This window comes from Miscanthus floridulus, chromosome 2 (assembly GCF_019320115.1).
Source record: "Miscanthus floridulus cultivar M001 chromosome 2, ASM1932011v1, whole genome shotgun sequence".
Classification (NCBI taxonomy): domain Eukaryota; kingdom Viridiplantae; phylum Streptophyta; class Magnoliopsida; order Poales; family Poaceae; genus Miscanthus; species Miscanthus floridulus.
This window is the reverse complement of record NC_089581.1, coordinates 1,526,956-1,552,751: the sequence shown is the minus strand read 5'-3', so window position 1 is coordinate 1,552,751 and position 25,796 is coordinate 1,526,956. Positions and strand designations below refer to the sequence as shown.

The window sequence follows — 25,796 nt, the reverse complement described above, 5'->3', positions numbered from 1 at the left end:
CAAAGATTCGATGTGACAGGAAATCTTGAAAAATTTTGCAAAATTTTTTGCAACTAAACTGGACCTTGGTTCAACAATCGTGATAGTGTAATAAAGCAAGGTGTTAATTGTTTATGACAACAAAAGCCACCAACTGCACTTTAGCCAGCCGGGATCCAGGGGTAAAACCGGGAATCCGCCAAGCTGCTGAGGTAGGCAGGTGGAACTTTCCTCTCCTCTCTCTCTCTCTCTGCCTTGGCTCTCTTCTTCCACCGCGGCCGCGTTCGCTGCCTGCGCCACACCATCGGCGACTGCACGCACCAAGCCAGGCGCCCTCCCTCCCTTCCGCGGAAGCCTCCTCGCGCGCTTCCGGGGGCGTCTCCCCGGTCATAGCCTCCTCTTTCTGCCTGGCTCCTCGTCACCGTCCACTGGTGCTGAGCCGGCGTGCGGGTGGAGATCCATTCGCCTTTGGATTGACTTCTTCGTTTATCGGTAGGGAACCTCCTTATCGCCTCTGTTCTAGCTGTTCATTTTGTACCGGGGGACCATTTCGTTGCTTTGACTGTGGGCAGTAGAATCCGAATCTTTCCCACCATCTCCATTCTGTTACTCGCGGATTTGTTTGCTGCGTGGTGCCATGTGAATCTGAGCTGATTCGATTAGGCTGTTTCTATTCTTCAGCGCGCGAGATTAGTCGAACTAAGATGCGGTTGCGGTTTATTTTCTAGAATTTTGGGTTCGATTGATCCGTTGCTGTGTGATCTTATGGGCAGTTCATTTCTTTCTTTCTTTCTTTCTTTTGGCGATGTGATCTTCTTTTGTTTTTTATTTTTTATTTTGACTTGTCAGCTTGAATCTTGCAGGTTGAAGCGGCTCGATTTGCTCACCAGAAATTCAGACTTTCGAGTGGAACTCCCTTAATATAGTGCACTAGGGTTTACTGTTCACTAGTAGGCTACTGGCTCTGCTATTAGGAAGCCGACAATTGTTGTTTCCGAAGCTTGTGTTGGGTGGCGTTGCTATTCTGGGTTATAACATGATAAAGCAATTCCTTGGCCGGCTCCCCAAGAAGCCGTCCAAATCCGGAGATAAGGATCCTATTGGACGGTCCAGCCCCTCGGTGTCGCATCCGCCATTAGGTCCGAGAGCTGGAGACAGGGCCGCCAACTTGAGTAGCCATCTACCGGTTATCTCAAGCTCTGGGCTCAGTTATGGGAGTGGCATGCATGTCGGCAATGCAAACATGAGGGCACACGTGAATGGTGATTCGGCCACATCAGCATTTCCGTCGTTACCGAGCTTTAAGGATGTGCCCAACACAGAGAAGCAGAGCTTGTTCATCAAGAAGTTGAACTTGTGCTGCGTCCAATTTGACTTCACCGATCCAACAAAGAACATAAAGGAGAAGGAGATAAAGAGGCAAACTTTGGTGGAGCTTGTTGACTATATTGCCTCGGCCAGTGGGAAATTTTCTGAGGCAAGCATGCAAGAGATCACAAAAATGGTTTCTGCAAACCTGTTCAGGACACTGAGTACCCCTCCCAGAGAGAACAAAGTGGATGGCTTTGATCTGGATGAGGAGGAGCCTGTCATGGACCCTGCATGGCCACACTTGCAGATTGTTTATGAGTTGTTCTTGAGATTCATCCAGTCTCAAGAGACTGACGCCAAGTTGGCTAAACGGTACATTGATCATTCATTTGTTCTGATGCTACTTGACCTCTTTGATTCAGAAGACCCTAGGGAGAGAGAGTACCTCAAGATGATACTTCACCGTGTCTATGGAAAGTTCATGGTTCATCGGCCCTATATTCGGAAAGCCATTAACAACATTTTCTATCAGTTTATCTATGAAACTGAAAAACACAATGGAATCGCAGAGCTATTGGAGATTTTGGGAAGTATCATCAATGGGTTTGCATTGCCACTTAAGGAAGAGCATAAATTGTTCCTCGTTCGAGCTTTAATTCCACTTCACAAGCCAAAGTGCATTGCGATGTATCATCAGCAATTGTCTTACTGCATCACCCAGTTTGTCGAAAAAGATTGCAAACTTGCAGATACAGTTATCAGAGGCCTGTTAAAATATTGGCCCATCACTAATAGCTCCAAGGAGGTGTTGTTTCTGGGGGAGTTGGAAGAGATATTGGAAGCTACGCAACCTGCAGAGTTTCAGAAATGCATGGTCCCTCTCTTCCGCCAGATTGCACGGTGCCTGAATAGCTCACACTTTCAGGTAATGCTCACCAAAGTGTTGCTTCCTTCATGAAAGCATGATCCCTCTCTTCCTCCATTTGTGTTCGTCATTTATTAATTCTTCTGTTATGTAATTTTCTTTGGTTCCTATTTTTATGAAATTGATAGAAGGCATGGCCTGAAGGGCGGGCCTGGTGCAAGCGGTAGAGTCTTACCGCCTGTGACCGGAAGGTCCCGGGTTCGAGTCGCGGTCTCCTCGCATTGCACAGGCGAGGGTAAGGCTTGCCACTGACACCCTTCCCCAGACCCCGCACAGAGCGGGAGCTCTCTGCACTGGGTACGCCCTTTATAGAAGGCATGGCCTGCACAATGATGATCTCTTGTTGTTTATTCTGTTTCTGTTCAACGCATGTTAGTGTAGATATACAATATGCGCGTTTTATTGTTCCTTAGGGGATTTGGATAAGACAGCCTTGTTTTAGCGCCCACAGGAGACCTAAAATAAGACAGCTTAGTTTTTTTAAGTGGAACACGATAGTTTTCTGCTCACTTACTTTTGTAGTTTTCTGTGCCCTATATGTTTTAGTTTACTTTTGAGGCATTTTATTCTTTTGTGTATTCTGAAAAGCAACTCACAGTTTGTTGCTAATAGTAATACTGCCTCAATTAGTTACTGCTTAAAGGCCACCTTGTGCAGTTACTTTGAGTGGTTGAGTAGCTTTTGGCTGTTGGCGGTGACTCGATTGTAAACACAATGTCAATGACTTGGGATGCCAAGAGAATTCCAAATAGCTTATAAGGATTTCTCTGGAGCATGTAGCTCTTTGGAAATGATTTTTGTTGGGAGTGACAGTCAGTACTAAATATGAATCCCTTGTTTTGATTTAGTTTTCCTAGTCACTTACGTGAAAATTTTATTGGAAAACAATTTCTGGTAGACATATCAAAGGAAAGTAAACCATGGAAGCCATTTTGATATACGTGAGAGATTAGGGGTAGCGCCAATTGAAGAAAAGCTTGTCCAACACCGGTTGAGATGGTTTGGACATGTGCAACGGAGACCTCCAGATGCACCGGTGCGTAGTGGAATCCTAAGTCAGGTAGTAACGTGAAGAGAGGCAGAGGAAGACCGAAGTTGACTTGGGTAGAGGCAATAAAAGGAGACTTGAAAGGATGGAATATACCCAAAGACTTAGCCTTAGATAGGAATGCTTGGAAGACAGCTATTCACGTGCCTGAACCTTGATTGTTTCTGTTGGGTTTCAACTCTAGCCTACCCCAACTTGTTTGGGACTTAAAGGCTTTGTTGTTGTTGTTGTTGTATATCAAAGGAAAGTAAAACATAAATGTGTCCTTTTGTACAGCTCAGAGTAGGCGAGCACTAATTACCTGCTGACCATTAAAGTCATTTAGGACATCAATGAATCGCCACTGCTAAATTTGGATGCATAATATGGGTCATTACTTGTTAAACAAAAATTGTTGAAGGATCATAAATTTTCCATCCATTATGTCTCATCTAATGTAGTTTCTTTCTTTCTCATTTCTTTAAATGCATTTCCGTTAATTGATTCCTACAACTAATTACACATATTGGAATGTACCTTGGAGCTATATTTTGTATTCTTATGTCCTTTACAAATAGACTGTAGAGTTCAGAGTACTGGGATGTCCTATCTTGTTGATTAATGAGCTCTGAGAGAGCAGCTATGAATTTACCATCAAATGTATAGAGTTTCAGTTCTGTTACGGATCTTCCCTGAATTACAATTCTGAACAGTATTTATGACATGCCCTCGTTACAGTGGTTTATAAGAGAAAATGAAATGGTTTATTTGTTATCCTACATTCTGAACAGTAATTATTTATCCACAATTGTCATCTTTATCTGATCTATGCACAAAATGTTGTGGAGTTTGGGAACAAAATGTTGTGAGGGTGATTTTTCATCACATTGCAAATCCACAGTTGTGTTTTGGACCATGAGACCTCAGAGACTGCTTATTTTGTTAAGGCCTATTGATATTGCAGATGCAGAACATATAATTAACTGATGAATAGTAACTGATAGCATCTGTTCTTGTTCAGGTTGCTGAGCGGGCGTTATTTTTGTGGAACAACGACCATATCGAGAGTCTGATCAAACAAAATAGTAGGGTTATACTACCTATCATCTTTCCTGCACTGGAGAAAAATACCAGTGGGCACTGGAACCAAGCTGTGCAAAGCCTTACTCTAAATGTTCGAAAACTGTTCTCTGACCATGACCCTGGTCTATTCACTGAGTGTCTGCGGAAATATGAGGAAGAGAAAGCGAAAGAGAAGGAGGTTAAGTTGAAACAAGAAGCCACATGGAAGCGCCTTGAGGAGATTGCGTCAGCGAAAGCGACAAGCGGTGCAGCAGTTCTCGTCTCTCGACCCTTGTCCCGTCAATCTTCAGCTGTGTAGCAAAATCATACCGTTCATGTGGTAAACAAATGTGCTTCTCTTTGTTAGTTTCCATGTTTGGGCGAGTGTTTTCTAACAGATGAATCTCTCAAATTTCTAGGTGTTCATGAAACATTGTACAGGATTGAGTTGTATATACGTGGTATATTAAGATGGGCAAATTGACAAATGATATGATCTGAGAAGCCAGTTGGGTTAGGCACAGTAGCGTCATTCTCTTGATCCCGAGTCTTGGCTTCTTTCGGCTTATGCTAAGATCTGAGTTGGTTGTTGTATCATTAAGCCTTGGCAGGAGTTGGCTATGATTTAATTGTTTTCACCTGCTGGTCCTGCAATCTTCCCATGCATGGGTATCTGTTTCTGGAGACAAAATTGGCGGTAGTTGGTGGATAGAACCCTAGTTAGTCTGAAAATGAGTCATGTTGTTCTTGAGTCTGAAATTGTTGTGAATGGAAGTACAATTTTCTGTGAAGTACAATTCATATGAGCAAGTATAGCATTTGCATGAACCATGCATACTCATCATTAGAAATCAAATCCTTTCGGTTCATTAAGGTGCGCAAATTGACAAATTGTACAGGATTGTCAGGAGTTGGCTATGATTTAATTGTCTTCACCTGCTGGTCCTGCAATCTTCCCATGGGTATCTGTTTCAGAGAGAAAATTGGCTTGGCGGTAGTCGGTGGATAGAACACTAGTTTAGAGTCTGAAAATGAGTCATGTTGCTGTTATTGAGTCTGAAATTGTTGTGAATGGAAGTACAATTTTCTGTGAAGATGTAATTCATACGAGCAAGTACAGCATCATTGAATGAACCATGCATTACTCATCATTTTAATCAAATCCTTTCGGTTCATCATCATATATGGCTTCAATTATAAATGCCTGATAAATGGCAACGGTTCAAGATGAAGATGACATGAATTCGTCACGATTGAATTGCAGTTCTACTGATGATCCTAGCTAAAAGCACGCAACACTGATCATAGAACTATATATATGATGAGCTTCCTTATTGGAACGTGCATTCTCATTCTCCTGGGTGTCGACGGTGATCACGGCTTGCCCTGGGCTTTCATGGCCAGCAGATCCTTGAACGCCGGGCGGCAGTAGGCGTCGCGGAAGAACATGCCGGCGACGACCTTGTACATGGCCTCCGTCATGTGGACGCCGTCCCAGTTGACGTACTCTGCCGGGCGCGCGCAGGCCGTGGTGACCTGCGGCGAGCCGCAGGTGGCGAAGAGGTCGAAGTTGTAGGCGCCGCCGCCGGAGCCGCAGCAGGTCCGGAAGGGCTCGGCGAAGCCGTACCGGGCGGGCGCCCGCATCACGGCGAGGTGCGCGGCGTAGTAGTCGGCGTAGGCGACGACGGCGCCCGGGTGCCGCCGCCGGAGCTCGCGGAGGGCCGCCAGGAGGCGGCGGTTGTGCACGTAGCTCTGCCGGTTCGAGGAGGCCGCGCAGCCCACGGCGTCGCGGTCGTCGGCGCGCGCCAGCGTCATGGCCAGCGGCAGGCACCCCGTCAGCGGCAGCCCCTGCACGATCACGTACTTGGCGCCTCTCTGCAGCAGCCCCTGCCATTTTTTTTGCAAACCCAAAGATGTACATAAAGCATTCATATTTCATAGTATTTTATCTAGGAGTATGGTGTATCCACAGGTCAATTCATGCGGTTGTTTTGCAGTGAGATCGCCGAAATGCAGAGTTGCCTCACTGGTGGCATGACCGGCTTCAGGATTCAGAGAAGGTGATACTGACAGTGGTAAAGCATGGATCTAGAATTCCAGAGGAGGTAGTACTGCACTGGCAGTCTGGCAGTGGCAGGAGGAGGACGAAGAAGGGACAGCGCAGTAAATAGCGCATCAAATCGGGCTGGTGACACAGTACTGATGGTCGGATAGATGCAGAAACCTCGGAGCCTCATCAAATCGATTCACAGTACTACGTCAGTACCGTTACTGCAGTCTACTACTAGTACTCCTATTAGCATGCATCTTGGCCATGGCTCCATGTATGCCTTGGTATATACGGAGTACCTTCCACTCCACTGAATCATCTATGGCAGTACTAATCAATCTTTAGTCTAGCTAGGTCTTATCCCTTTTCTTTTTCTTTTTTTTTGCATTTTTGGAATATGCAGTTCTTCTGATTCCAAAAAAAAAAAATCTAGTTTGCTACAAAGGGAAGTTCAGCTACTCAAAGTACTCGGTCTCACTATTATGCTTAGCATCAGTGCAAGGACTAAGTAGCTGGATTAGCATGAAGAGAGCCTGCCATTTGTATTTGGTTCATGAAACCTGCCAAAAATTGGCAATTACAGTATGTACTGCCAGGACTGTGTTACAGACAAAGCAAGAGTCCCTTATCCTGTGTGTGCAAGCAGCAAAGCAAAGCATACATGCAAATCACGTGTGAGGGCCTTACGGCCTGTTTGGATCTATCATTAGACTAAACTTTTCTAGACCATCTAAACACGTGGACTAAAAGATGGATTACGAGGAACCAGATCCTAGGCCCATGCTGAGCTGTTACACTCCATGTAGCAAGTGCTGTTACGAGGAAGAAGAGATGACAGGTAAGGTAACTACTCCTACATAGGCTCAGTTCTGAAATTGCCCGTAACATATCCCTTCTAGAAACATACTACTTGATGGAGACTGGAGAGTACTAGGACGCAGCGGATGTGGATCAGAGTAGGAAGAAATCAAAGCTGAGCAAGTGAGCACAGTTTAATGCACCGGCGACCAGCCGGCCTGTGCAATATACAACCAAATCACCATCAAATGTTCTGACGCCACGGACAGCTAGCACAAGATGGGGATCAGGCGTTAATGCCCATACCAACCGCATGCAAATCTCAACTACTCACTCCATCTCTCCATCGACTACTGTTCTGGTATGTTAAGTTATTATTAGGGCATGCGATTATTAGCACTAATGGCGGCGGCCGAGATAGCTATAGCTAGCAAAGGTGTACGACGACGACGACGATGGCGACGTCGTGCAGGACAGAACAGTGCGTGCATACCTCGACGAAGGCGGTGACCCTCTGGACGGCCATGGTGCGGACGAGCTTGGGAGGGATGGTGTCGCGGGCGACGACGGTGTAGGCGTAGTCGTTGGCGCCGATCTCGCCCACCCAGAAGAGCGCGTCGGCGACCCTCTCGCGGGTCTTGGCCCCGGCGGAGGCGGCGCGGAGGTGCGCGTCGAACCAGTCCAGCTGCGTCATGATCGACTGCGGCGTGACGTCGATGCTGAGGTTGTTCCGCGCGAAGAAGTCGTGCTCGATGGCCGTGGCGCCGGCCACCGCGAAGTTGACGCCGACGGCGGTGGTGGCGTTGCTGGAGTTGGAGTTGGAGGAGAGGTAGGGCGGCAGGTAGGTCGGCAGCGCCAGCGCCTCGGCGAGGAAGTCGACGACGAGGCGGCCGTCGGAGTAGCGGTTGGTGGAGCGGTGGAAGAAGGTGGCGCCGTAGGGCGGGCTGGACACGTAGCCGAACGAGTAGGGCCCCGTCGTCGAGTGCGTGTTCCCCGTGTCCGTGAACGAGTCGCCGAACGCGTACACCCTCCGGAACGGCGGTGTAGCGGCGGCGGCTGCAGGGGCCGCGCCCACGCCCGGAGCTGCCGTCGTCGCCACGACGGCAAGGAGGAGGAGGCCGAGGCGGTTGGCCGCCGTGGTGGTCGCCATGCCCACGTACGCACCACGCCGCGGCGCGCGTTAGCGACAAGCTTAAATGTTTGTCACTCTGAGTAGCTAGCTAGCGTGTGTGGTACCTTGTCTTTATAGTACTGTACTAGCTTAGCTGGACGAAGGAACCGTGTGTGAGAAAATGGAATGGTAATTGGTAACAAACTGCATGGCTGGCTGGTGAACCTGTCCACGTACGGCGAATAATACATACTAGCATATACGGTGTACTGTACGTACTCCAGCCCTGCAGTCTCCATGGATAGTGCAGCAAAATGGCATGGCACGACGACGATGGTCGCATTGATTCCGGGCGCACAAAGTTAGGTGCAGCGCCAATGCAGTCCACAAACGCACGCGCGTGCACCGCCAACTGCGCTCGCCGTGGCAATTCATTGCAGGGCGAGGACGAGACGAGCGCGAGGCGGCCGCCGGCCGGCAACCACCGACGACCTCGCTCATCCCGCGCGCGTTCAGTGCCGAGATGACCGGCGGCGGGGTCCCATCCGTTCCCCTCCACTCCACAGTTGAGCGGCACCCGTCCGTAGTTCATTCACAAGAACAGGATCCCAACGGAGTGGTGTGCCTGACGATTATTCCGTAGATGCACTTGATAATCCCGTAGATTGCTGTCCAAATATTTCAATTGTCTATCGAATCCTCCTAGCTTCAGCTGAAAGAAGTTTATTAAAATTGAAGTTGTTGAAGAATTATTTGAGATCAACTATGTCACAAGAAAAGTTAAATGAATTAGCTATGTACACCATCGAGAGGGATATTTTGGACACTATTAATCACAGTACCGTCGTCGATGATTTTGCACGTCGTTTTTGCAATCCACTCTCGTCTCTGCTGCACCACGCCACCATCAGTCCGGCTTCTCTCTCTCCTTCAGTTTTTGTGCTCGCTGCTGCTGGACAGCCGAATTATATCCTTCCTTTTATGCACGTATCCCGATGCACATTTAGTGATGCACATAGGAGGGCAAGGGTAGAATTTACTTTGGAAAGCAGTTTTTTGGTATATGCTCTTATGTTGTACATTAAGATCTGTCTCACCATAGTTTTTTTTACCGCTAATGCAAAAGACTAGTGAAAACAGAGTATTACACCAATAGTAAATTAAACCTTTGGTATAGGTTCAAATTCTATTGGACGTAATCTTTTTTTAATCTACTCTTTAAATAACTATACTAAAAACTATTTTTTTTTGCATAATTCAAATGAAAAATCTTTCTCAACGATTCATCTTCTACTAACTCGAGTTATACTAATAAGAGTACACATGCTATATTTATATTTGTCCCTGAAGGGAGAACCTAAGCTGTTCCTGAATAGCTTCCATCAAAAGGGTTTCTGCTTGCTCGGTGAATGTCTTACTGGATATATACCGGAGATACTCTTTACCGATTGTTGGCGGAGATCAATTAAAAACAGTGAAAATAGGGTAGCAAAGTTATTGAGGATTTTTTTTTCCGTAGCAACTTTGTAGGAATCTAGTATATATTTGCACCGCGAAAGTTCGTGTAAAATTCAGTTCTAAAACAAGATATATACCGTAAAATTCACGTGTTTGACCAGGGTCCCACCCAAAATTGGCGACCTCCGTGGGACCCGCGTGGCCAGTGTCCCAACGCGTGGCCATCGTTGGAGTCAAACGTCTCCCGCCAAATTCTCCCGTCGAAGTCGGACGACCCTTCTCGTGCTCGGATATATAGCACGCTAGCTACCGCCATTGTTGCCGCTTCTAGCAGCTGCTTCATTCTATATAGACCTAATAAAAACAAAGATTGCTCCTCCTCATCCTCCACTTACGATAACCTGCCCATTCCCCGATCCGTTCCGTTCCCACGCGAGGCGCCGACGCCGTGCGTGATCTCCGTCCGTGCCGTGCAGCCATGGCCTCGCACCGGGCGCTGCTGCTGCTGCTCCTCGCCGCCGCGCTCGTCGCGGCGCTGGCCGCCGTCGCGTCCGCCGAGGATGCCAAGCCCACCATCCTGACCCCCGTGGCGCAAACCCCGCTGGGGTCCTTCGACGGCGACAAGCCGGCCTCCGACGACGACACCGTCGACGACGACGAGGACGCTGCGCCCGTCGGCGCGCCCAACGGGGCCACCATGACCGAGCCCACCGACGTCCCCGCGCCGCCCGGCGCCGAAGCCACCGCTGGCGGCGCCGAAGCCAGCAACGCACCCGCCGCGGCTGCGGCGGGCGTCTGCGCCGCCGCCGTGGCGGTCGCCGTGGGAGCCTTCGCCTCCTTCTGAGGACTGGAGATTGATTTCATTTCGTGCAATGTTTTACGTGACCATTTTCTTCGATTTGATATTTGTAAACACACAGCTAATCGTCTAATCGTATGTGTAACTATTTTTCAGTGAACATATCCACGTTGTTTATTAGTTTTACTTACATTACCGAGTTTGAGCTTATAGATGCTTCTCAAGACAGCACGGTGATGTTGCTTCGCAATCTTTCGACAGACATCATCATGCATTCCAAAATTATTGTCACGAGGTGCGCTTATCGAATTGCACGGTCAAAATCAGGCGAGGATGGGAGATTTACATTTATTACAGCCACCTTGCATCCATCCCATCCCAGCTGGACAACGTACTCTTTTGAGATGTCAAATCCTTTCATCTACTCCTATATGCTTCACATAACCTACAGTACAGAGCGTGGTTTCTGGTTTGAAACAATTTTGCCTCCTGTTGCATCTTCGTGTGATTCTTGACTCTCCTGTAGCTGTTCGTGAAACTATTGCTCACTATCTCACAGCTATACCCTACCGTGGATTCAGAATCAGAACAGCGTGTCGACGAAGCAGATACGCCTGAGCCACTGATTTTCAGTGAACACATCAAAGCAGTAGAACGACTAGCGTTGCTAACATCCACTCTCTATACTGCATCATTTCCATTCTCTCGGTCCGTTAATTTGTGGGCATCCGGTGAGACAGGTTTGCTTACTGAGGAGTGATCGTCAGCTGCTTCCTGAAATTCATAAACAACCGAATAGGGATGAAACTTTTAGTCTTTCCATGGATGCTCAGAAGTCAAAACAACCTTCTTGCGTTTTCATAATGGAAGACACATTGTCAGAAGCAACAGCATACCTTTTCTGAGGATAAATGCTGAGCCTTTTCATTTCTACTATGGTTGACTCCACCATTGCTATTAGTTACGATAGGTCCATTTTCATGAGACTCCTGTTTAATATTCATTATCAGTCAATAGGACTTCACCTGCTGAAATAAACCATATAAAAGTAACAAAAATAGAGACTACCTGTTGATCTTTTTTGTCTCCAGAAGACGCATCAGAATTTTGTGTTTCATCTAGGAAGCTAGATTCAGAACTTGACTGTTCTGATTGTTTTGCTTGTCCCAGAACCTCTTTTCTCCTTGATTCTTCCTCCTTTAGTTTCCTAAATCTGAACACAAGACAAAAGGCATGCAGAGTTGGAAAAATCAATTTTTATCAACTTACATTTTTTTTTCTTCCTGTCAGATTCATCGACCTTATTTTAGAGTAGAAATAAAAAGTATAGGTTTCAATTGTAAATAAGCACAACCACAAGCTAAATGTGGCACAGAATAAATTAAATACCCATGACACTACAGTGCCAAAATATAAGTGGCAGCATGCATCTGACCCTATGTTCGAGTCAACCATTGGGTCCCAGAATTATCACCAAACATTGGATTCTGCATCTGTCCATAGTAAATGGAATTTCATTTCATAATATTCCAATCAGACTTATCCTAGTGTGCATTGTTGCAAGGATCCTGGTCCTGGATCCAATAATTCACTGGCCATGAATTTACTGTTGCAATAGTACAGGCATTACCTTTCACCACGTTGTGGCCCACTTGGTTTCGGGTCTTGGCTGGGCTGGGGTTTACTAAGTTTAGGGAGAGGTTCACTCTGAACAGTAGATTCATTCTTCTGAACAGTAGTCGATTCTTCTCTTGAGAGTTTGTCAATATATTCTTTGACAGGATTTTTTGCACCTCCAAGCTTTTGAAGCCACACTTGTTGTGCAGTACTGAGGATATTATTTGTAAGCCTGCAGGAAAGCGGTAACTTATGAATGCCATAAATAAATATAAAAGACAACAAGAAAACAAAACAGAAAACAAGCGACATTTGGTAAAATTTATCACATAAGTGAATATAAAATTAGAACAGTTACAATTAAAACAGGAAAAATGTGAAGAATTTATTTTCAATTATAGAGCATGCTATATGCTGGACAAAACTAGTATACCAACCTTTTAGTTGTATGGGTTTATAAGACAATCAATGGCTACATCTACCTTTGAGCAAAAGCAAGTTTTACAAATATTTAGCAGTCAAGCATATTCCGACTTATTAAAGGCAATACTGATAAATATTTTGATTATTTGGAGGAACTGTATTAATGGAACCTGCAACTAATCATAATAAATAGAGTAAAGGGCATACCCAGTGCAGAGAGCTCCCGCTCTGTGCAGGATCTGGGGAAGGGTGTCAGTGGCAAGCCTTACCCTCGCCTGTGCAATGCGAGGAGACCGCGACTCGAACCCGGGACCTTCTGGTCACAGGCGGTAAGACTCTACCGCTTGCACCAGGCCCGCCCTTCAATCATAATAAATAGAGTGATTCTGATTAAATGGTTGAACTGCATTGATAGTCAGGACTCAGGAAGCAGTTAATATATAAATGTACTCAAGCTTTCAAAGTCAAAAGCAACAGCAAAACACTGGCGGTGTTTTCATTAACCATGGGGAATTGAGCAACGGCTCACAGGTCATGTGAGTCTCTCTCCCTCCCTCCTTCTGTCTTCTCTCTTCTACAGGGATGGGTACTCTCCTCCCATAAGGTAAAGCCAAGGGGTCATATTCTCCCCCGAGTTCGAGTTTTGTGTACATACATAGCAATTGGGATATAGCAGGCCCAGCTCAATCAGTAATGCCACCGCAGCACAAGGGTATGCAGTACTGGGACTCTGGATCATTTAAGTAAAATCGAAGTTCAATTTGTAAAACACACTTACCAGTACAGACCTAGTCCAGAAGGCACTGAAAGAGCAAAATAACCAACTAGCAATGGTAAGAACTTTGTTACAGCCTGAGCACCTTGTTGGTTAGGATCATTGCTCTACAAAACAATAACATGCCAAACAGCATGTTAGGGACTTCAAAATAGCAGAAGTTGGGCTACTGATGTATACTTGTGTCAGGCATAAAAAAAGAGAGTAAGCCCTCAATATTGAAGCTTTCTCAATTCCCAGTTCTTTTCCTTGAATAATGAGAATTGAAAATTTTGGAAAACATTACTACAATACAGATCTTTAATAGTGTGTTCAATTTGAGGTGTGTCTATCATGGGTTCATAGGTCATTCTACAAATTTTGCTGGGATCACATGTCCTTATTTTACACTAATCTGTCAGGGTGGGTGGGTAACAGATCTACCAATTCCACTCCTCAAACCAAACAAGTAGGTCAGATAATCAGATTCAGAGGTAGGCTAAGGAACATTGCTCCTAGTCTTTATCATGTAACCATTATACATTAGTTCGGACACATGATCAAGACAGTTACAATGCTGAATCACTCCAAAGTAGGTGATCGGAATACACGTAATCAATGTTGAAAGTAAGTAGCTAGACAAGTGGAATTTCTCCTGCCAGAGGGCAGCTTGGCACTTAGCCGCTTGATTGCATTATATAGGAATAGCAAACTTGGGATACAAGAAGTTCTCAACTACTACAGCGTATTCTAGTGCATAAAGTAGATGCTAGCTTGGATGCTAAGGCACCTGAAAACAGCTAGACAGTGAATAGTAACTAGCCTAGACAGTGAATTGGTAAATAGCTAAGTAGATAACTAGATACATTGGGTAAGCACTAGGCTAAACCCTCAATTCTCCCCCTTAGCCTTGTGCCCTGCCTTGGGGATGATCTGCCTCAGATCAATTCTCTCCCTCATCTCTTCAAATTTGGCTCTACCCAAGGATTTGGTGAGAATGTCTGCAAGCTGATCAGTAGTTGAGATGTGGTCGGCCTTGATGCTTCCATCTTCCAGGCAGCTGCGGATGAAGTGGTACTTGATCCTGATGTGCTTGCTCCTCTCATGGAAGACTGGGTTTTTGGCCAGAGCGAGGGCTGACTTGCTGTCCACCTTCAGCTCCACCACCTCGACATGCCTGCCGAGGAGCTCTGCTAGCAGCCTTGAGAGCCACAGAGCCTTAGTTGCAGCAGTAGAGGTGGCAATGTACTCTGCTTCGCAGCTGGAGAGCGCCACCACCTTCTGCTTAATTGATTGCCAGCTGACCAAGCAATTGCCGAGGAAGAAGAGTGTTCCGCTCGTGCTCTTGCTTGTGTCGATGTCGGCGGCGAGGTCGCTGTCGCAGTAGCCGACGAAGCGAGCGGTGCCAGGTGTCTTGGTGAAGTGCAAACCGTAGTCGAGCGTGCCAGCGACATAGCGGAGGATGCGCTTGACAGCTTGCTGATGCTCCACCGTAGGCCGCTCCATGAACCGGCTGACGAAGCCGACGGCGAACGCCAGATCGGGGCAAGTGTGCACCAGGTAGCGCAGACTGCCTATGAGGCGCCGGTAGTGCGTGGGGTCGACCTCCGCCGCCGTGCTGTGTCTGCTAAGCCTCTACCGCTCCTCCATTGGAGTGTGGGCAGGGTTGCAGCCAGCCATTCCACCAAGTTCCAGGATCCGCTTAGCGTAATGTGTCTGACGGAGGGTGATGCCATTGGCATCTTGATTCACCTCGACGCCGAGGTAGAAGCTGAGGAGGCCGAGGTCACTCATGTCGAAGATCCTCTTCATCTGTGCCTTGAACGCCTCCACTTCTCGATCCTCCGCGCCGGTGATGATCAGGTCGTCGACGTAGACGCCGACGAGCAGGACAGAGCGTCCACTGCCCTGGAGGTACATCGTCGCCTCATGAGCGCTATGCTGAAAGCCCATGTCCTTGAACCTGGCGTCCAGCTTGGCGTTCCAGGCGCGCGGAGCCTGCCACAGGCCGTAGAGGGCCTTGCGGAGGCGGTAGACCTTCCCCTCTTCTCCGGCGACGGCGAAGCCGGGCTGCTGCTGCACGTATACCTCCTCCTTGAGATCGCTGTTGAGGAAGGCCGATTTGACATCCATGTGATGGACGCGCCAGCCTTCTTGAGCCGCCAGCGCGAGGACTGTCCGGATTCCATGCGCGCCACTGGAGCGAACGCGTCGTCGTAGTCCACCCCTTCTTGCTGGACGAAGCCGCGCACCACGAGTCTTGCCTTGTGCTTGGTCACCGCGCCCAGCTCATCTTTCTTGAGCTTGAATACCCATTTCAGGGTGATGGGCCGATGGCCAGCAGGGAGCGGCACCAGCTCCCAAGTCCGGTTGTGCTCCATTGCCGCCCACCATGCCGGATCATCCTTGGCCTCGGCGTAGTTGGCAGGCTCGCCGGCGTGTGTGAGGTGCAGCTCGGCAAAGAGGCGTTGAGGCGGCGAAGGTGGAGGATGGTCGCCGATGATGTTCGTCATCGTGCGGTACCGCAGCGGCTTGTCGTAGTAGTAGCCTAGTAGGCGTCGAGTCTGTCTTCATCATCCTCTAGTGGAGTGGCAAACTCCACTTAGTCACCAGCCACAGTTGTTGCCGCTAGTGATGATGGTGAAGCAGTAGGAGCAGTAGGGGACGCTGGTGGTGGCGTTGGCAAGGCTGGCTAGGGCGCTGGAGGAGCGACCGCAGCTACCGATGTCCCTTCGGGCTCCCCCGGACTTGGTGATGACGCCGGCGATGTAGCTCCGGCCGCCACTGGAGAAGCACCTTGTGCTCCCCCGGCTCCTCTAGTCTCCCAATACTCGACGATGAAGTCGCTTGCTGTCGAGGCCGAGCTGCCGGCGTCCGGAGTGGACCAGTCCCAACCGCGCCCTTCGTCGAAGATGACGTCGCGGTTGATCTTGACACGCTGCGTCACTGGGTCCAGGATGCGGTACGCCTTGGCTCCCTCCGCGTACCCGATGAAGACGCCGGTCTTGCTGCAGTCATCAAGCTTGCGGAGCTGCCCCAGGTCCTTGGTGTAGGCGACGCAGCCAAACGTCTTCAGGTGGCCGACCGCCGACGTGCGCCCGTGCAAGGACTAGTAGGGGGTCTTGCCCTGCAAGCTCCGCGTCGGCTAGCGATTGAGCAGATGGACTGCCATCATCACTGCCTCCCCCAAAACTTGGCTGGCATCCTCCTCTGCTTCAGCAGCGCCCGAGCCGTGGCCACCACGGTCTGGTTCCGGCGTTCCACCACGCCGTTTTGTTGCGGCAAGTGAGGCGCCGAGAAATGGCGTTGGATGCCCTCTCCTGCGCAGTAGTCGGCGAACTCCGCGACGGTGAACTCGCCGCCGTTGTCGATGCGTAGCACCCGGAGCTTGCAGCCGCTCTCCTCCTCCGCCGCAGCCTGGACCTTCTTGATGGCGTCCGCGGCAGCATCCTTGGACGGCAGCAGGATGGCCCACATGAAGCGAGACGCGTCGTCCACCATCAAGAGGAAGTAGCGCCGCCCTCCTGGAGTCGCCGGCGTCACGGGCCCGCAAAGGTCACCGTGGACGAGCTCCAGTTGCTCCTGCGCGCGGAACTGGGCCTGCTGAGGGAAGGGGCGCCGGCGTTGCTTCATCGTGACGCAGGTGTCGTAGACTTGCTCGGCGTGCTTGATCACCGGCAGGCCGCGCACCATGGCCTGCTTGCCGAGCTGATGCAGCGCCTCGAAGTGGAGGTGGCCGAACCGTTCATGCCAGCGCCAGGCGTCGTTATCCTTCCTCGCGGCGAGGCAGAGCGGCTTCGCGGCCTCAAGGTGGAGGACATAAAGGTGGCTGGGCCCGTGGTTCACTTTGACGAGGAGGTGCCCGCGGCGATCCCAGATGCGAAGAACACCCTTGTCGATCTCCACCTTGGACCCGCCCTCATTGAGCTGGCCGAGGTTCATGATGGAGTTGCGCAACGCCGTGCAGGACTCGGTGCTCGCCGGTCTTAGCTTGGAACACAATCGAGCCGACGCCTTGAATCTCCAACCTTGACGCGTTGCCGAACCACACCGAGCGGCGAACAGAGGTGTCGAGGTCGGAGAAGAGCTCGCGACGGCCGATCATGTGGTGGGTAGCGCCGCTGTCGAGGTACAGGCCATCCATCTTGTCCTCGCCGGAGCCGGTGTTGAGGAACGCACGAGCTTGGGGTTCGTCGATGTCGAGACTGGCGTCGGCCTTGGAGCAGAGAATGTCATCCTCTGTTTCCAACTCCAGGAAGCCGTGGGCGAGGAACAGAGCCGCCTCGTCATCATCCACCTCCGCGAGATGCGCTGCGCCGCCAAGCTCGCGTCGGGGCTAAGGGAGGGCAGTCCTTCGCCCGTGGCCGGCATGGTGGAAGTTGAGGCAGGTGTCGTCGCGTTCGTCACCGGCGCTACCAGCCTTCTCTGCTTGCCCGCCGCCGCCACGGTCGCCACGCTCTCCCTTGGGGTTCTGCTTCCTGCCGCCGCGAGGTCGTCGTCGGTGGTGGTCCTTGGACGAGCTGGACGAGCCGGAGCCGTCTCCTCCCTTCTTCTCCTTCTGCCGAGCGAGCCATTGCTCCTCGGTGTACATCAGCTTCCCGCCAACGAAGATGGGCTCGGATGGAGATTCTTCCTCGAGATCGTCCACCGTCTTCAGCCTTCCGACGACCTCCTCAATGGTGAGGTCCTGGAAGTCGAGGGTCTCGATCGCGATCTTTAGCTAGGCGTACTTCTTCGGCGCTGCTCAAAGAAGCTTCTCCACCGCCCGCTCCTCGTCGAGGTCCTTGTCGCCGTGGCAGGCCATCTGCTGCTTCAGCGCGGAGAGGCGGAAGGCGAAATCCTCGACCTGCTCAACGGGACGGAAGGCGAGGTTCTCCCACTCCTTGCGCAGCCGCTGCAGCGTGGCGCGGCGAACGTGGTCGACGCCGATGCGTGCCGCAGCGATGGAGTACCACGCCTCCTTGGCCGACGCCTTGTCCGCGAGCGGTGCGCCCATCTCCGGTGGTACTCCGGCGATGATGGCCTCAAGCGCGCGCCGGTCGTCGTGGTACGGGAGGTCGCCGTACTCGATGGCGTCCCACAGCTGGCGCGCCTGCATCTTCACCTTCATGAGCAGGCTCCACTTGTGGTAGTTGGTCTTAGTCAGCATCGACCATGGCGTCCCCGTGCCGGAGTCCTTGTACACCGTCTGGATGGCCGCTGGCGACCTACGACGGCCTCTGCATCCGCGACGGCGCTCCGAAGATGGCAACGGGATCCGGCGGCGCACCGGGCTCTGCGACGGCTCCCTGGGCTGCCGCTCCAACTCCGCGCGTAGCACGGCGGCAGTGTTGGGCGCTGCCTGGGCTGCTGCCGCTGCCTGCCTGGCCGCCTCGATCGCCTGCACGGCTGCGGCCTCTACCGCAGCCAGACACTGAGCGCGATCGGCGCCAAGATTGACCACCATCCCTCCGCTGGCGTTGTTGCCGGCGTTGGCGGCTGCGGCGGCTGCACGCAGAGCGCGCTCGCTGGAGGTGGACATGGCCTCTGCTCTCACCTAAACCTGGCTCTAGATACCAATTGTTGAAAGTAAGTAGCTAGACAAGTGGAATTTCTCCTGCCAGAGGGCAGCTTGACACTTAGCCACTTGATTGCATTATATAGGAATAGCAAACTTGGGATACAAGAAGTTCTCAACTACTACAGCATATTCTAGTGCATAAAGTAGATGCTAGCTTGGATGCTAAGGCACTTGAAAACAGCTAGACAGTGAATAGTAACTAGCCTAGACAGTGAATTGGTAAATAGCTAAGTAGATAACTAGATACATTGGGTAAGCACTAGGCTAAACCCTCAATCAATTTTTAGAACCATGACAAATAGATATAATTCAATCAGAAAACAAAATTTCCATGGAAATATTGAAGACCGAGATGCATGTGCTCCTAAAGTAGAATAGTACCTTAGTGAATAAACATGTTCAAAAGTTGCTAAAACTAACCTGTGGTGGCTGCATTACTTGAGTAGATATGTATTGTGAAATGACAAGAAGAACTGGTAACACAAGGTATGCCAAAGTGTCTGACCAGCCAAGAGGTGGATGACCATCCTACAATATCAGCAATTATACTGATGTCACAAATATAAAATGGACCCCATATTCTCCAGAAGTGCCAATCACCATTTTGAAACAGTCCTATCTAAATAAATACTTATATAGATCACCATAAGGCGTAAAGCAGCATTAACAGGCAAATTTCCAGGGTAGCAGAACTGCAGAACCTTAAATGTGCTTACTTTACAAAGTCACCATTTTAAAGCATCTACAGATTTCAAACAGGCACTAAAATCATGTTCAACCACAGTTTACTAACTTCAACACCAGAAAATAAAACCAAATTTGAACAAATCAACCAGACCTCAATTCCCTAGTCAAGATGAAAATTCGCCCATCCTAGGGTAATAAAACTCAATTGTTGTAAATCCTTCCAATATTTATGGAAAACACAATAGTGTTCAAACAGAGGATGCAATGATGTGTCACGCAATGTGCGCACAGGAAACTGAAACTGGACTAGTGAATTTTAGTTGTCATGAACTTCACTGCAGAACAGATCAATCTCGATGGAGGTAAATAATTGAGCATCACAGAAAATTCAATGTGATCCTTATCAATGTAAACTGCATGTAATGTCAATGGAGCTCCAATAATTTAGTTGCACGACGCTGCTAAGTACAAACAAACTTAAAAAAATATAAACTGAATATGTGAGTCAATGGAGCTCCAATAGTTCTGTTTCTGTGTACAAGGTAACAAATCCTATGGTACGGAACATCAACTTATTCATGATCAGTGCTTACAGTAAAAGGAAAAAGCCAGGATATTCCCTGGCCATTTTGTCGAGCAGCAATTGTTGTAGGACCAGCCAAAGAAGGTATCCAAAAAAAGCCTTCAGTCAGAAGTCCCTTTTTAATGAAGACACATACACATCAGGCAGAGAAAATGTAAACTGTTCAACAAAGAAGAATTGACAGTGACAGAATAGACGTTTCAGCATATCAACCTCATTAGCTACATTTGAGAGAGCTCTGTATAGACCAATCCAAACTGGTATTGTCACAAGGGTAGGCAAGCATCCTATTGAAGGAAAATGCCAAAGGAAGTACATGTGAATAACTAACAGAAGGATGTATACAAAACAGAAAAGGTAGCAATAGACAGTAAAAGTCTGAACCAAAATGACTAGACTTTCTATTAAGACTTGCTATCCATTGAGGATTGAGGAGCATCCACTGATAGGAAAAACATCAAGCATGGTAAATCAGAGCTAACCTGCAAGTGGGTTAACACCAGATAACTTGTATAAGCGAGCAGTTTCAAGTTGTATCCTTTCCTGGTAGAGCAAATAAATGATTTACAAACTCAAAGTTGTAACCAAAATCCATTTTTGTGGTCTAAAATGCACTTTATAACACCACTGCACTCTACGACAATTCTTAAGTGAGAGCCCTTCCAAGAAAGGTGAGATTTCGGAAGTAGAGTAGTCTATTTTAAATAGGGCTTGAATAAAATGTGCACTTTGCTATACCCCATGGGCAAAATTACCCCTGTTAGATTGATGTTATAATGGACTTTGAGATAAGCTATCAATACATCAAGATCTAATCACAACGCTTTCTTAAAAACATTGTAACAGCTTCGTGAGGAGAAAAACCGAGTAAAACGAGAAAAGTAGACCTTCCACTTGATAAGGACCTCAAATTACAGTGAAATAATATTTCAAGTACTGGTGATAAACTGACTGTAAGGTTTATCCTTACTGCCATACAGTGAACATTGAAGAATACAATGTAAGAACATGCGAAGTGGTCTGACATAAGAACATGTGCAGCGATCCAATATATATTATTTTATAGATCAATGGCTGTCCTCGGAAGAGATTGCTGCTGCTGCAGCAGCAACCACTCAGAAGCACCTAAAGCTGCTAGACACTGCTCAATGCAGCAACAGCTGCAGCCACTGTGGAAAAATCACAACTGAGCATAGCCAACATGTAAAATATAATCACCTGATCACCAGCATATCGTTCTTGAATGGCCTTCACTTGAGGTTGCAGTGACCTCATTGCAAGTGCAGACTCAACCTATAAAAAAACAACATAACGTGCTATTTTCAATACTGGATTCAAAATGAAGATATAAAGCACATGCGCTGCTTATAGCAGCAAGTAATAAATCTGCAAAACTTGAAGGCACATCTAACTATCTAAGCAATGTCCAGAAAATTGAAAAATTCAGTTGCAAAGATCTTTCCAGGAAAAATGAAATCTTCACATTTCAAAACAAGTGCTGCAAGACATGGTGATACTAAGAAACCATAAATGTAATAGTAATACCCTACTCAAATGTTAATGACATGGAACTTGTTAAAGTAATTCTCTTTTGCATCCTTCAAAGAAACAACCAGTAATTGCTGCCAACCAAAACACTTGTGTAAAAGGACGGCAACTAATGCCTAGTCAGGTGGTATGTACACAATTTTCAGAAAGGTAAAAACAACTAAACAATAGGTTTTTGAAAGGAGAATATTTCAGCTGGTTGGAACTTGCAAGTGTATGGCTTTAATTTTATCAGCGTGTTTGGCTGGTAGACTGCATAGTGGATTTCGGATGGTTTCGGATGATTCAATAGTATTCTGTGAGAGAGAATAAGCTGAAACAAGCTGAAACAAGCCATAACATGACCAGCCGAACACGCTGTATAGCATTTATCAGTAGTGGGTAATGCTTGAATGCCGAACTTAATCCATATAAGGCCCAGTCTCATTAATTGTCTGACTCAGAGAGCAGGCAATTCATCTCCCAAGGAAAACCATGTGTTTCACATTTCTCTACCCACAGTTCCAGCATTAAAGTTTCTGCCAGAAAGAACCAATACAAAGTGTGAACTCATTCATTAACTACTTGATAGGATATCTTTGAAGATAACCGTGTAAGCAGAAGAAAGAAAATACTGACCCAAGGCCAAATATGCAGGACACATGTATAATCAAATATCGATAAATATCTCGATAAAATTTGCTGAGCTGCAGTTGAGCAGAAGTACACCAATAAGAGCAACCATGCCCAGGAAAACAGTATCCCTTCACTATTGAACTTTGAATAGCCTTTATGGCAACCTACATTCAACTACATAACAATGCATCCTGACTGTAGATTCTCCTAGTGGTCGAGTTTCTTTTCTTTTCTTTCTTTTTTTTGGGTGGGGGTGGGGGGTATCCTGACTGTAGAAGCATAGCATAGAGACTCACCTGCTTCTTTGTTAGAGGAAATGTAGCTGCCTTAACAAGAACAGTGAGGAGAATGATTGCAAAGCCATATGAATAAGGAACATGGAGAGCTGATAGACCATCTTTCAGAACCTGCCAATGGGGAAATGTGTAGAAAGTGTGACACAAACTCTATAAAAATATCAGAGGAAGGCACAGACGGAGAATAAGCATATGTCTATATGCACATAATGGAAAAATATATTATAATAATTATCAATAAGTTCATAATATAACTACTAGAGGGATCACTTATACAGTTATATGATCGTATGCACAAACATGAAGGAAAATGGGACACAAATACTGATTCTCTCTTCATCTTATTTCTAAACAGTAGCTACAAGTACTAACTAATTAGGATTTGAAAAGGTCAAATTGACTAACAGTTAGTCAAAGTACATGCGCCTTTAGTCTACAAAAGTTGCATCCATAGATTAGTGTTTGAAAAAACTTTTTATATGATACTGATAGCAGCTCACAATATGTTGTAAGAAATTAATGTTCAAAGCATACATTTCATCTTCTATAGCTAACGATCTTTTTATTGGTAATTACAACAGCAAAACATGGTACTTCCGTTCTCAAGAGTCAAAGAAGCATGAGTACATAAATTATTGTGTGCTTCAAACACATTAATCAGCAACAGTTGCAATTAACTGAACACCAATTGTTGCATGCAGTCATTTCCTTTTCTCAGAAACACAATTGATCCTTATCCCTCAGTCCATATTCCTGCCTAGCGGTACTCTTGACAACTTAATCTCAACTGATGTGCTTGAAGCATGGATGTTAGGGGAAGTTTTTTTTTTTTTTTTTGAAAAGTCAAACAAGTTGGTTCTTATAAATCTCTCGAGGCTCTCAAGGACTGTAGCAATTACTAATATCAGTATCAACACTGTCTGCAGGAGTGCAGGTCTAAATCAGAGTCATTGAAATAATGATGTCAATGTATCTTCATAGCAAAATATATAGGTAGGAGTTTGAACAACCATTGGAATAGCAAAACCTTGGCTTCATAGCTAAACAAAAAATTTAATCGAAATCTGAACCAGGAAATATACTGATAAGTCATCCGTGAAGATATTGCCTAGTGGCATGGCATGCATACTATTGCGGAGTTGTTGGCGGCCTAGGTGTCTAAACCTGCAACAACCCTTCAACTGAACCAAATACCACCTAAGGGTCGGTACTCTCCACAACATCCCACTATTTTTATTAAAAAAATGATAGCACTGAAGTGGGGTGTTGAGAAAATAATTGCGGTGCCTCAAGTGGTTGTTCAGAAAAGCTAGTCCAGAGAATACCAGGGCCACATTAAATATTTCGGAGCACGTTCAGAAAGCATAAACGCACCTTCCCAACAACAACATAGAATACCTTAGCTAGATTCTGCAGGCAACGCACAATGTAAGCAAGTTCTTAGTAGATTCCAGCTAACACTCGTACTGTCGTCGTGCCATAGCATTTTGAACGCAAAAATGGGGTGGGTGTCACCGTCACCTCACAGTCACAGTTACCCAAAATCTCAAAAACAAAATTCAAAAACGAAAAACAAAATAGAGGAGACGCGTCCGCACACGGCACGGGGAAGCAGCAGCGACTCACGCAACCGCGGCATAAACCCCCGAGTCAATTGCAGCTGGAACCGAGGCACGGGATCACATCGCACGCGAAGCGGTGGCGGCGGCCGAGAACGCACCTTGAGCACGGTCTCCATGGAGTTGGTGATGCCGGAGAGCCAGTCCCCGGCGGCGGCCTCCTTGGTCCCGCCGTCCGCAGTCGTCACGACGGGCTCCGCGGAGACGGCGGCGTCCGCGACGGTGTAGAGGAACGCCTCGACGCGGCCGAGCAGGTCGCCGGCGTCGGCGGGGCCGAGCGCGGCGACCGGGCGGAGGCGAGAGCGAGAGCGGAGGCCGGGCCGAGCGGAGAAGCCCCGCGGCGAGGGCAGGGGCAGGGCTAGGGTTTGAGGGCAACCCGGGAGGTGGAGGTGGAGGTGGGAGGGCGCGGCCATTGGAGTTGGAGAGGGGGACACACGCGGGCGGCGAGCCGGAGAGGCGGTAGACGGGCCCGGGCACAGCGAGAGCGAGCGAGTGGCGAGTCCAACTGCAAGTGGGGCGGCACGGGACGGGCACGCCACGACACGGAGGCACCGAGGCAGAGGCGCAGAGCAAAGCGACGACGGATTTTGTAGCAGGAGCCGCAAGGCGAGCAGTGGAGTGGACTGACTAGGGAACAAGGTTTCGATACGGAAGGCAACGCAACCCTTGGCGCGGATACGCACGTGGGCCGGTGGTGGTGGCCTGGTGGAGCGCGTCGGGGGCGTGGGCCCCGCGGTTGACGGGTGAGCCTGGTCAGCCTAAGTTGACTTCCTCAATTTTTACGAAAGTCCGTTTTTCCTCCCTAAACTTCAAAATCGGACGAAACACATTCCTTAACTTTTAAAACCATTCATCTTACATTCTGGCCCTGTTATAAGCGGTTTTGAATGTGGTTTTATCTTTTATTTATTTATTTCGGCTGAACCTTTGAAAAATCATAGTAAATCACAGAAAAATTATAAGATGGAAAATTCAATTTTGTTGGACTCCACATGAGTAGATCTACATAGTAAACATATAATATGGTATGGTTTAGTATAAAGTTTTTGCTGTGGCTTTAGATCTATGATTTTCTGTACTTAAATGGAATAATTCACAGCTGCAGTTTCTATGGTCCAATTATAGTGAAATTTTTATGGTGGACTAATTATTGTATGCTTAAACTGTAGTAAAATTTTTATACTTTATTGGAACATGTATAACTTAGTTATAAATTTTATTTAGGTTTATGCTTGTTAAATATAAATAAATCTATAACAAAGCTATACATGATCGAATGAGTATGAAATTTTTACTACAGTTCAATCATACAATAATTAGCCCACCATAAAAATTTCATCACAATTGGACCATAGAACTGTAGCTATGAATTATTTCAATTAATTACATAAAAGCATAGATTTAAAGTCACAACAAAAACTTTATACTAAACCATATCATATTATATATTCACTGTGTAGATCTACTCAAGTGTAGTGCAACAAAATTGGATTTTCTGTTTTATGATTTTTCTATGATTTATTATGATTTTTCAAAGATTCAGCCGAAATAAATAAAAAAGACAAAGACAAAAC

At 47.5% G+C, this 25,796-nt stretch overlaps 4 protein-coding genes across 4 annotated transcripts; 2 read left to right on the top strand and 2 right to left on the bottom strand.

Moving 5' to 3' along the window:
* Positions 1 to 210: 210 nt before the first annotated feature.
* On the top strand, positions 211 to 4,942 carry LOC136514455 (serine/threonine protein phosphatase 2A 57 kDa regulatory subunit B' theta isoform-like). Its single transcript, XM_066508411.1, has 4 exons — positions 211 to 471; positions 843 to 2,215; positions 4,264 to 4,644; positions 4,724 to 4,942. The coding sequence occupies exons 2-3, from the start codon at positions 1,016 to 1,018 to the stop codon at positions 4,621 to 4,623; spliced, it is 1,560 nt and encodes a 519-aa protein (XP_066364508.1). The 5' UTR covers positions 211 to 471; positions 843 to 1,015; the 3' UTR covers positions 4,624 to 4,644; positions 4,724 to 4,942.
* Positions 4,943 to 5,083: 141 nt separating this feature from the next.
* LOC136514464 (GDSL esterase/lipase At3g48460-like) lies at positions 5,084 to 8,358 on the bottom strand. Its single transcript, XM_066508417.1, has 2 exons — positions 7,646 to 8,358; positions 5,084 to 6,191 (listed from the first exon to the last, which is right to left on the bottom strand). Exons 1-2 carry the CDS (start codon positions 8,300 to 8,302, stop codon positions 5,679 to 5,681), a joined length of 1,170 nt encoding a protein of 389 aa, XP_066364514.1. The 5' UTR covers positions 8,303 to 8,358; the 3' UTR covers positions 5,084 to 5,678.
* Positions 8,359 to 10,057: 1,699 nt separating this feature from the next.
* On the top strand, positions 10,058 to 10,682 carry LOC136514444 (uncharacterized). The gene has a single exon (XM_066508400.1). It carries the CDS (start codon positions 10,200 to 10,202, stop codon positions 10,563 to 10,565), a length of 366 nt encoding a protein of 121 aa, XP_066364497.1. The 5' UTR covers positions 10,058 to 10,199; the 3' UTR covers positions 10,566 to 10,682.
* Positions 10,683 to 10,790: 108 nt separating this feature from the next.
* Positions 10,791 to 24,813, bottom strand: LOC136514433 (inner membrane protein PPF-1, chloroplastic-like). Its single transcript, XM_066508395.1, has 12 exons — positions 24,324 to 24,813; positions 22,604 to 22,714; positions 21,363 to 21,437; positions 20,627 to 20,687; positions 20,358 to 20,431; positions 20,155 to 20,259; positions 19,295 to 19,402; positions 13,339 to 13,442; positions 12,151 to 12,369; positions 11,589 to 11,733; positions 11,417 to 11,509; positions 10,791 to 11,294 (listed from the first exon to the last, which is right to left on the bottom strand). The coding sequence occupies exons 1-12, from the start codon at positions 24,633 to 24,635 to the stop codon at positions 11,202 to 11,204; spliced, it is 1,500 nt and encodes a 499-aa protein (XP_066364492.1). The 5' UTR covers positions 24,636 to 24,813; the 3' UTR covers positions 10,791 to 11,201.
* Positions 24,814 to 25,796: the final 983 nt, after the last annotated feature.